Here is an 11,675-nt window from a genome sequence, read left to right as displayed (position 1 = left end):
TGCACTTTCTCTTAATAGTCTTGCCCTATTTTCTACAGTCTCTTATCTTGACAAATACCACTCCTTTGGACGTGCAGATTTTCCCCACCGCCAAACACTACCTGAAGTAATACAAAGTAACCATTCACTCAAGTAGACCATGTCAACAATTTAGGGTATTCAAGTAATAAAATAAAAGTGAGTTTATCATCCACTGAGTTTAGACCTGTTCACAGTGCACATTATTCCTCTGTATACCTGCCACTACAGCAACAGTTGGGAAATGATGTCATCACTTCACACTGGAAGACCAACACATTATTAAGAAGTAGGTCATTAGTTTCATTTATTTGTTTTGCAGTAATGCCAAACAGGATAATATATTAGGATAGGATGCAGGTAAAGTACTTTCAGTATGAATGAGCTTTCTTAGACCTAGGCTACTAGAACTTACGTAAATATCATGCGAGAAAGAGAAATATGACAAAAGCAGATTAGTAGGATGCACAATTTAAACATACAAATTGTGACTTAAGAAAGGCCAGGGTTGTACAAGGGATGTGTGACATATACATACTGTAGAAGTATTTCCCTTGGCTCTGGCCAAACAAAACTTAAATCCTGTTCTCAAACACGGCTTCATTTTTCTCACCTTTCCAGTAACACTGCTTTATCAATATTTTGTGAAAATTGAAGGACTGATTTTGGTATGCACAATACAATTCTGAGCTTCAAGCTAATTTGCATTATGTGTAGTGTAGACTAATTCACATACAGCATATGTATTCAGGTGTGATTAGGGGCTGTGTAACTCTAACAACTTATTGGGGTCCTTAATTGTGATAAAGCCACAGTATTCTTTTAACTTTTGAAATGAGTTAAATCCAGTGATGTGGTCTGCTGTGAGAAACAAATGAAAAATGTTAATGTACCACACCCATGTCACATTTGGAAAGTTCACATGTCCGTATAATGCTCTCTAGTGGTGGATGTGTAGAAGCCATCATACACCGACTTATCAGACTTATCCACAGCCACAGGAGTCAGGAAGCGTGAGAATAAATTCTTTATTATTGCTTTCATAATCATACCCATCACAATTTTAAGTTGAAATGAACATCAGGTATTGTTTTAAATTCTACAACCTTTATGAAATTAAGAACTACCACGTGATTTTCCAACACTGAGGTGAAATAATAAAAGTTTAAAAATGATAAGTCTTTGTTAGGCTTTTGCTGAGTTAGACACTGTCTTACAGTAACGTGAATCATTAAGTAATTAAGTACTTTCTTATATAAAAGGGAAGTGGTTTATCTGGTTAGACAACGAAGTGCACTGTACACTTATAATATATGATATAATATATTAAGCATTTGTAATTTTCTACACTACATGATGTTTTTTTTAAGTTATTTTATTCACATTTATACTTTGAAAAAGAGGAGTGCAGATTGTCTCTAACATTAAGATACTTTCCGGTGCAAGACAGTAAACATGAGACATGCAGCTCAAGTTTGTCCCTTTTCCTACAGAATACTAGACTGAAAAGTCTTAACCGGTGCATGAGGATCCTTGTTTTTCAATGCCCCTGGAAGCTCCCAACAATCTGTCCTGCAGGGAACAAATATTACTGACCAAAATGTAAACCGTCAACATTCGGAGTGTCTGTGTCTTCTGTGCAGTGCTTCTTTCTGCAAGTAAATCAGCACAAAGTCTGGACCCACTATAATTGTGTGGTGGACTCTCCAAATCACAAAAGGGAAGCATGGAATTAAAAACAGAAACAACTGGTCCCGCTGAAACTACTGGTGGGTGGAATGCAAGTCGGACCTGAGGCTAGAGACAAATGGTCACATTTATGACCTTTAAGAACAGCAGTAGCACAGAAGTACTATACTATGCAACAGGAAGCGTGTTGAGGTGCATAGAGGGAAATCTAGGGGTAAAAACGGCTAAAGACAATTATATAAAAAGTATTAAAAAAGGTCAAAGCATGTGTCCTGCACTACTTTCAGAAACATCCTTCAAAAGCTCCTTCACTGTGCAGTACAAATCTTAATCTCAAGAGCATAAAACACATTCAGAGGATGAAGGACTTCCTCAAACATCCATCTTAAAGCCCACTTCAAAGGCTTCTTTCAGTGTGCCCACTTTGACTCAGATGGCACCTTATTATTCCTCTGGGTCAAAAGCACTGGGCTCATGGGCCTTTGGGGGCCTCCGCTGGGCGTTGTGGGGCTGAGCCAAAGGAAAGCCCCGGAGCTTCTCTTGCAGACTTCCTACAGCCAGCCTCATCTGGTCTTCAGCCCCCTGAAGTGATTTCAACTCTATGGTATAGAAGATGTACAGCAGAAAGGTGGTCAGCAGGATGGCGAAGCACAATGCAGCCAGCAGGTAGAAGGAGGTACGAGGGAAAGGTTGTTCTGCTCCCAGTGCCAACCAGGGCACGGTGGCGATGGCCAGCTCCAGAAACAGCAGAGCCAACCCCATCACCCCGGTGCGTTTGGCTGTGTAGCGCATGCTCTCGGCACAGTGCAAGCCCACTTTGACTTCAGTACGGGCCTCTGTCACAATGTCGACCAACTCAGCCAGCTTCCCTGAAGACATGAAAGGGAGAGGAGACAAGGAGGAAGTCAAAAATCTTGCAAGACTTGATAGTTGACTTTAACACAAGTGACATTGGTGTATTTAATACAAGTAAGAGTCTACAGCCATGCTAGCAGATCTGTAGGGCTGCATTTAAACCCCCATTCCAACCGGATTAACATTACAACATAAAATATTCACTGTGCTCCTTGTTAATTTAACAAATCGTTCTGGATAGCATTTTAACCATGATGAAATTACAGGATGTGGTCCAGAACAGACAGGGACTAGCCAAAAAAGAATCCCAGCACCTACCTGTAGCTGACATGACAACAGCCCATTTGATGAGCTTTCACGGGGTCTTGCTCTCCTGACGACTTACATTTTTTCCGGTGTGGTATTGGTTCCAAAATAGTCCTATACGTTGGTCCTAACATGTTTCCATCTATCAGATTAGCAAACACATTTTCGACTTCCTCCATCTTCAAAAGCAAAATTTCATAAAAGGGGCTGATAAAAAAGTAGAAGAGGGATCCACTTTAAAATACAAGGATGTCCCGTCTGCATGGGATTTAAATTACAGGAGGACCAGCAAGTTCGTAATAACGGCTGTAATTATAACTGGGGTGGGGTTGAAAAATAACAACATACACTCAGATGGCATTAAAAATTGCCGACCAGTGCAGGTAGTGTTAAAATCACCTCCAGCCCCTAGAGAAACCCATTCAGTCTAAAAGGGGCTTTAGGCACAGCAGTGCTTTGAGCTAAATGCTTACATCAGCATGCAAACATGCTCACAATGACAATTTTAACATACTGATGTTTAGCTGGTGTAATGTTTACCATGTTCACCATTTTAGTTTAGTGTGTTGGCATGCTAACATTTGGTAATTAACACTGAATAAAGTAAAGCAGATGCTGATGGCAATGCCATTGGTTTTGGAGCTATTGCGTCATAAACCAAAGCGTTGGACAAATTAACACTTTGACCCGATGATGGCGCTAGAGGAACTGTTTAGATCAGGGGTTTGGCAACCTTTTTAATATTAAGTGCCATTTTAAAATGTTCATGTCATTCAGTGTGCCATATCAGCATTAAGCCTGCAGTCATCTAACAAGTCTGGTCAGGCAGTGTTTTTTTTTTTCCTTTGCGGCGCATTCTGTGAAAAAGGCAACGAGTACTAGCCAATCAGCGACATAGTAGGGCGGGTCTTCGCGAAATGCGTATGGGGAAACAGTCAATCAAACTACCGCAAATAACAGGCTGTGCTGCTGACAATGGCTGTGAAAGAAGCCATTTGGCATTTGGATTTGAACATTTCCAAAAAAAACTCTCTTGCACACTTATTGCTAGTGTGCCATTGGTTGAGCTACCTAAGCTAAGGTTGCTGACTCCTGGTTTAGATATCTCAGTCCCTAGAGCCACCCTGCTAGCATGGCTGGAAAACATACCTGCAGCAGAGTCCTTATTCTTTGATTGCCTGTCACGTCCGGTCTCAGTTGAAGTGTGTGTCTCCAGCCTAAGCCCAGCAGTCAGAGCCTCATGGTCGGAGTACGGGAATGGATGGTCAGGGACGGAGCCGTTGGTGGTGGACATGAAATCACAATAAATGTCTGTTTTGGAAGAACCCTGAGAATTAAAAAAAAAGAAGGGAAATTTGCTTTGGGGGTCAAAATACATTACAAATTCATCTGAGGACTCCAATATCTCGCTGTGAACATGAGGGGGTATCAACACAGCAGGTGTGACGACACAAAGCTTTCACCCACCTTGAACAGGATGTAGTCGATTCGAATTCCCTTCTCAAAAGGAAGAAGCTCCTTTTTACTGATAAAAGGGTTGTCAGCTATGAGAGTCATACCATCCTCACATCCCTGCAACAGAAATTGATAAAATATAATAAAAAATAAATAAAATTAAAAAAAAAAAAAACACAAAAGAAAAATGCATTTTTTTATCCTTACAACCTGTCTCTTGTTTTCGTAGTCTTGACATTTTTTTCTGTCAGTGATGACATTTAACTTACAAGCTCAACTCTTTAGATATGGGGCCACAATGACACTGCTGGATACAGCTTTACAACTTTGCAGAACTACTGCCACTACTGACCAAGTGTACTTGAGGTTGTGCGTGCAAGTACCTTGAGTGATCTTAGCCAACTTCTAGGGTACGCTCACCTTCCTTTTACATCTACATACAGTAAATGGTTTAGTGAATGTGGTTAAACTGGAGCGTTGTCTGTATACCACTGTCATTGTGCCTCAGATTTCACCATGAACCTTATAAAATGTAAAAAGAAAACTTTAAAAAGGCAAATGCCATCATAACCAATACAAATTATGTCCCAAACTACAAGATTAAGCTCCATTTAAAAAAAACTGAACTTTCCGTTTTAGCAGACAAAACAGTCCTAATAGCATTGTTGTCACTACCTACATCAAATTTAGCGGTCTCTACATAAGAGTCTCGGAGTCCAGTGTAAGACCTCAGTAGTCTGTTGCCGAGGTCCTCGGGGTGCATGTTGAGATCACCACCTAAAATCACCACATCTGCTCCAGCAGAGGTGTGGCTGATAGGTACAGAAAACACACATATATTACCAATGCCACAAAACAAGATGAAACTTGATTCAAAAGTGAGTACTGATTAGGAATACTGCCAGGCACTGTAGTGCTGCTTTACACATGTTCAGTAACTCAAGATAGCACCTCACCTGAGAAAAATAAGCAAATATTACACCAGCTCAAACTCTTTGTGCAGAATTAACAAAGACACACTACCGAATGAACTGCTGCAGCTCCCAGGCCTGAACCACTCTGTGAGGTAGATATGAGTCCTTGTCTCTGCAGTACTCTGCATGCAGCTTAATTCAATACACAGAGAAACAGAGCATTGGTCAATAACTGTATATAATATACTGTATATATAGGGTTGAGCACTGATATCAGAAAACCTTACATGAGTAACATAGACATTTGCAATCAGGCTGCCAATGTTTAGGATGGCCATCCCAACAGCTTTACCTCCAAACCAGTCTCCATGGTGAGCCTAAATATTAGGAAAAACACAAAAAGTTATGTGAGAAAAGGTGGTAACTCTGAGGGTGACAATGTCTAAATGTCAATCCATCTCTACATTGGTTGCCTGTATCTTTTAGAGTGGAATTGAAGAAAGAGTTTAATGATCACGTATAAGACAAGTATAGGACTGGCTCCTCACTTTATTGCTGACTTGCTAATCTCTATAAACAGATATCTGCATATGAATGTAGAATCTGTAGGCAACGGGATAACATTTTGGTATGGGATGGGCTTTGGTTGCATGCAGGTAAACAGTCCGTGTGGCGAACAAAAGAGGCGGAACACATTGCCCGAAATGCAATCTCAGAACCCATCGCCTATTGTCTGATGACGATTTAGCTTTTTAATATGCAAATATGTTTATAGAGATTAGCCAAAATGTTGTCTGGACCTAAAAGACTTACAAAAGTATTGACTCCGATTGTAAACAATGACCCACGTATAGAAGAGTAAGTCTTTGCCAGGATATCAGCTAGCTACACCGGTACCCCTGAAATATTGCCTGTTGGCCCCAGAGAATAAATTGCCGTCAGACCGATGGGTTCCGAGATTGCTGACTTGTTTGCTCAATAGGTAAAGAAAAGGAATACCACACAAGTAAAAATAAATATGAATTTAAACCCCAACGTAGTACAAGGTAAGCTAAAGAAGAAAATATAACACTAAAAATATAAAATAAAGTAATATAATTTGGACAGTAATTGTGAATAATGAACTGAGTGTAAACAGTAATGTAGTAAATGTATGAGGGGTGTCAAGATTTCGATTTCAAATCAATAATTGATCGAAATGATCTTTCGATTTCGACTATCGAAATCAAAAGCAGGATTGGCGATTCCCCCAGTATTTTTCTCTCTCTCCACCCGCTTCCTTCTTGCTCACCAATAGCCTGCAGCTGCTCTCTTCCAGACACCATGGCCACTGCCAGAGTCGGAGATAACGGGAAAACAACAGAACTGGAAAATCCTCCTGCTTCCCTGAAGAAAGCGGTGTGGCAATATTTTGCCTTCCCCGTGAGTGAGTTATGGAAACAAACGACAAAGGTAAAGCATGTGGGCTCTGACAGGACTCCGCTGTGCCTTCAAGGTGCCTTGTTTCTATTGTACATAAATGACTAAATTTATAATGTATCTAAATTTAATATTTAATATATTTAATTTGGTTTTGTTTGCTGATGACACCAACTTGTTTTGTTCCGGCAATTATTGGCAAATAATATTGAAATAGAAAGAGTATATGAGAACAGATTTCTGGGAGTTGTCATATATCACAAAATATGCTGGAAACCACATGTTAATCATATTAAAACCAAAATATCGAAGTCCATAGCAATTCTGAACGAAACCAAAGATATTCTTAATACAAATTGATTACATTTATTATATCAATCTCTCATGCTGCCATATATAACTTATGGTGTGGAAGTTTGGGGGAAAACATAAAACAATCACAAAGCCAATTTTCTAACTTCAAAAGAGAGCAATCAGAATCATAAATAGGGCTAATTATAGTGAACCGACAAATCAGTTATTTATAAACTTACAGGTACTTACATTTTGTGAACTTGTAGACCTTACAGTAGCATCACTAATGTACAAAGTATATAATAGCATGTTGCCAGACTGTATCCAGAGGCTGTTTCAAATAAGAGAATGTCAATATGAACTGAGGGGAAGCTGTATTTTCACTAAACCAAGTAGCAGAACAAATGTAAAACAGTTTTCAGATTACATTATGTGCTTGTCTGTTCATTTTTCTGTTTTGTTTGTGGAAGTAAAAGAAACAATGTTATGTTTTGTTTGTTGCTTGTTATCAGTGCATTAACTGTTGTGGGTTACAGATGGCCGTAAAAAAAAAAATAAAAAAAAAAATCAATCAATCAGAGAGATCTCAAAACTAAAAAAATAAATAAAGAAATAAAACCAAGTACACACATTTAAAGCTAATGGTGCATACAACTGTTGAAGAAATAGGAAGAAGATTGCAGAAGTACCCTTCTGGCATTGCTGAATATCTTTTTTTTTTTTTATTGAAAATCAAATCGAGATCTTAAGTCAAATTCTGGATTTGGAGAATCGTAACACCCCTATTCTTTCACACGCACGCACGCAGTTACTTGGTTTTATGTCTTTTGTGAAGCACATTTCGTAACTTATTGTGTAAAAGGGCTATATGAATTATGTTGTGGGAATACTTTTTGGCAAATATTTAGGTATTAAGATTATCTTTCCAACTGTTTTGTTTACTATTCTTCACTTTCATCAATTAATACTTGGAATCTACCGTACAAAACACTACTTTCTGTGTCTCAGGCTCTCCAGACTTACCATGTAAGGATAACCATTCAGTGAGTAGCGAAAAAGAAATGTATCACAGATTCTGTGTTTGGAGAAAATGGCCAGTCCACTGCCGATGACTCCACTGAAGAAAGAGAGAAAACACAAGACATGAGTAGAAGTTAGTTGCTTTGAAGTTACAGCTTCAGAAGTACATGATCATCATTTAGAATAAAATTCCTTTATTGTAATTGCAAAACGAAGTAGAACGAAATTAAGTAGCAATCCTGACGATGCAGTACACACATAAAACAGTAATTAGTAATAGAGAAAAATATAAATATAGGTTAAAAACAAAATATATATGTATATATATGTTTAAGATAAGAAAATATGCATTTGCTATGACTAAAACAGAAGAATGAGATATTGCACTTCTGGATATTGCTCAGTATGCAGGAAATACTGTTGGGTTTAAAGAAACAACTCACATTCCTGGTTTCCATGTCGATCTACATCTTTAGTTACTACTGTATGTTTAATCTGTAATAAATGTGAGAATTTATCTACTAGGGTTGACATTTCTGTGAGCTGCAAAGGGGATTAGAAAGGTAAGGACTTTGATTAATCTCAGTCTTGTGCTTTTGTATAGAGGTCAAGAAAGACTTAAGCTGCATTAAGTTGTGCCTAGACTTCGGTTACATTTTGGGTCTTTAGATCAATGTCATGCAAGTACATTTTTCTGACAGAGGGGCACCCTGTTGAAAACAACTTGCTCATGAATTTTAATCTTAGAATGAAAGACGTTCAACGCTAACAGGTTCAGAAAAGATTGCGCAGCAACCTTGGGATTAGAGTGAAAACATTACCTTTTGAAGTAATGAGAGTGAGGATGACTACAGGCAAGTTTCCTTTTCAAGGATAGATAGTCTTTCTCACTCCACACCTGGAAAAAACAAATCTAGATGTCACAAAATTAGAATACAATCTTTGCCTAATTAATATTGTTCATACAAGTTTACAAGATTTATGACCTAAGGTTGGTCTTCATCGCAGAAAACACAACATTTACCTAAGAGCATGAGTTGAAAAAAAGTCAATCAAATTAGGGATGACTCTGCAACTTTATAACTCTAGAAAATGGCTGCCACCAACCTCTTGCAGTAAGACAATATCATGCTCTTCTCTGCACAACATATCTCCGATCATGGCATAGCGCTGAGGACAGTGTTTGCTAAGGTAGCGGATCCCCCTGAAAAAAAGAATCAGAGAGAGTATGGACACTGTGTGCTTGCATACATGTATTAAGACAAACTAAACCCCAATACATTAAGAATAACTACAAACCACAGCCACTGACCAGCAGTTCAGAGAGAGGACCCGGACATTGACAGAGTCTGTGTTAGCCATGCTGGCAGATCAGTGGATCAGTAGATGTGATGGAGTGTCAGATGGGGCAGCTCCTAACGTGACACATAAACATTATTGTGGTTAGAAGTTGTTTGAGGTCAATTTCTGTTATCTAATCCCACATGGACATATTAGGTAGCACGGCATGTCTTGGTATACACACAAACTTCCAGCATATACTGTACAATACACATAACAGGAGTAATTCAGCAAAGTAAAGCCATTTGAGAGTTGGATAACTGGACAACTTATAGACCAAGTGCAAATACACACATATGAATTCAGTTCATATACTTTATAAACTGAAAAAGCACACAATCACGAGTCTGTGGTAAAAGTAAACACAAAAATAAACATTAAAAACTGCATAGTAAGCGCCAAAAAAGGCAAACCAAGCAGATTGCAGCCTGACTATAGTTCCAGTTCCTGGCCATAAATTGTTTTAAGGATTCAGCAGATTTGTAACAGAAAAAATGTAAACAAATCTTATTTGCTCCTCTGGAATACTCTAATCGTAAATTGTGAATACAATTCTCTATACTAAAATAATGAATTTACATCTTTAAAATCTTATATCAGGTCTTAAAATAAGAGACTATGTTTTTCTTTTCTTTTTTTTAAATAATGTAGGCCTATGACAACTGAACTGACCTTGACAGGCCTCACTGTGTCATGCAGTGGGGGAAATGTTGATTTATTTTATTTTTTTCAAAAAGAGACAAGGTATAGAGGCAATTGCATTCACTCCTTTCTCCTGGGAGGGCAACAATACACCAGTCCAGAACAGAGTGCTGACATGACTTTGCTCTGTCTGGAGAGAAAAAGGGGGAAGCAGCAAGAATCAAGGGGCTTTAGTGTCATTATAGAGAGAGCAAACAACATAAATAAACCAGCCCTTTGCTATTCCAAGGCTAAACACTAACCTCAAGTTGTACAATGCGTCCACAAAGGAGTGTACAGACAGTATATGTCATAGCCAGGTAACAGCTAGTGGCACCGACACTGAACTTTAACCCCAAAATGAGGATACACTTACCGACACTAAAACAAACAAAAAAGTTGGTAAATGTTGTCACATTTATAGCCTGCCTGTGCTCTGGGTTTTGCACAGCCAATTTACTCCAGATTAAGTTAGCTACATGTGACCCAAAATGCAGGTTGTTTGAAGGGGTTTTGGGGGAAGAAATGCAGAGGTTGAGTAACGTTGGCATTGCAGACAAGGTGGATAAAGTTTTAGCTGACGTCAATGCTAACGTTACACCTAGCTAGCCATCTCAGTGCGTTGTAAGTGGATATGTTAATGAAACCCTAACAGTTGCCTTCATTATCATGTAACGTTAGCTGTAATATTTGACAGTTAACCACAATGCGTAAGATAACGTTAACAGCTGCTAAACAATAACGTTAGCCATTTGACTAACGTTAGTCACTGCAACGTTAACCGAGAACGTCTCCGGTTACTGTTGACTTGTTACCAATTTGGTTTATTTATTTATCAGCTAATTCAACTCACCTCTCGAGCCTGTTGACGTCAGCTGAAGTTAACTGGACCGTCTGACCGTTATTATGCTGTAATGTTAGTTTTGGCTTTGGACCCAAAACAATTCCTGTTAGCGTGCTAGTTAACTATTCATAGTTATCCTAATTAATTAATATCAAAGTCGGTTGAGCAGCATCTCAAATAACGAACACTAACGGTAACTTAGCGGTGTTAGGCCACTTCATAGGGCCACTTCCATTGCTACGTGCTTTTCCTACAAGCGAGGGATAAAAATATGTGTTGATTTCCGGTAAAACAGGAACTAGAGTCGCGTCCGACAGGATTCGCTGAACACGTGTATAGAACACATTTTGAAAAGCGTGAGTAGTAATTATGAACTACTTATTGGAAAAACGCTATCTCAAATAAACAATAATTTATTTTTGTGTGAAGGCATTCACCGAACATCCGGTGTTATTTTAGCTAACTTGACGGTTGTTTCTGGTTTGATTCAGCCTCAGCCGCAATTACTTCTGGGAGGTGAAGTTCTATTAGTCATACGCTTCCCACAAGCAAGTAATACTCCTTGATTCAAAGCCCAAAAATAACTTAAAAAGAACAGAAAATAACCATTATTAGATATTTGTGTGTGTGACTTTTCTAAGTTTCATCAGGAAATCTCTCTTTGATGGAAACATGATAAACTAGACCCAACTAGACACTGCTTTTTATTAAGGTGTCATAGATCTAAAAAAAAAGAAAAAGAAAAGCAAAAAAGTTGGGAACCACAGGTTTAATCTTTGGCAATTAAACTTTTTGTGTAAAATCTTAATCTGAAAAGTAACCAGTAATTACAGTACATT

At 38.5% G+C, this 11,675-nt stretch overlaps 1 protein-coding gene across 2 annotated transcripts; it reads right to left on the bottom strand.

The window, feature by feature from the left end:
• Positions 1–1,029: 1,029 nt before the first annotated feature.
• On the bottom strand, positions 1,030–11,116 carry smpd2b (sphingomyelin phosphodiesterase 2b). 2 transcript variants are annotated; one of them, XM_078249063.1, is made up of 11 exons: positions 10,846–11,116; positions 9,283–9,385; positions 9,078–9,174; positions 8,792–8,868; positions 7,974–8,067; positions 5,525–5,614; positions 5,347–5,429; positions 5,003–5,135; positions 4,336–4,440; positions 4,018–4,195; positions 1,030–2,576 (listed from the first exon to the last, which is right to left on the bottom strand). In XM_078249063.1, the coding sequence occupies exons 2-11, from the start codon at positions 9,330–9,332 to the stop codon at positions 2,152–2,154; spliced, it is 1,332 nt and encodes a 443-aa protein (XP_078105189.1). In that variant the 5' UTR covers positions 9,333–9,385; positions 10,846–11,116; the 3' UTR covers positions 1,030–2,151. The 2 variants fall into 2 exon arrangements, with proteins under 2 accessions (XP_078105189.1, XP_078105190.1); XM_078249064.1 differs by lacking the exon at positions 10,846–11,116 and having other exon boundaries at positions 9,270–9,359.
• Between the last annotated feature and the right edge of the window lie 559 nt (positions 11,117–11,675).

This window comes from Sander vitreus, chromosome 4, assembly GCF_031162955.1.
Source record: "Sander vitreus isolate 19-12246 chromosome 4, sanVit1, whole genome shotgun sequence".
Taxonomy (NCBI): domain Eukaryota; kingdom Metazoa; phylum Chordata; class Actinopteri; order Perciformes; family Percidae; genus Sander; species Sander vitreus.
Note: the sequence above shows the minus strand (reverse complement) of the source record. Positions and strands in the feature narration are given on the sequence as shown.

Excerpts from the sequence above, each read along its gene's own strand:
- smpd2b (XM_078249063.1), bottom strand. The coding sequence starts at position 9,332 with ATGGCTAACACAGACTCTGTCAATGTCCGGGTCCTCTCTCTGAACTGC. Across the intron at positions 8,869-9,077 it reads ATATTGTCTTACTGCAAGAG|GTGTGGAGTGAGAAAGACTA; the intron begins GTTGGTGGCAGC and ends TGTTTTTTCCAG. Across the intron at positions 4,196-4,335 it reads TCGACTACATCCTGTTCAAG|GGTTCTTCCAAAACAGACAT; the intron begins GTGGGTGAAAGC and ends TTTAATTCTCAG.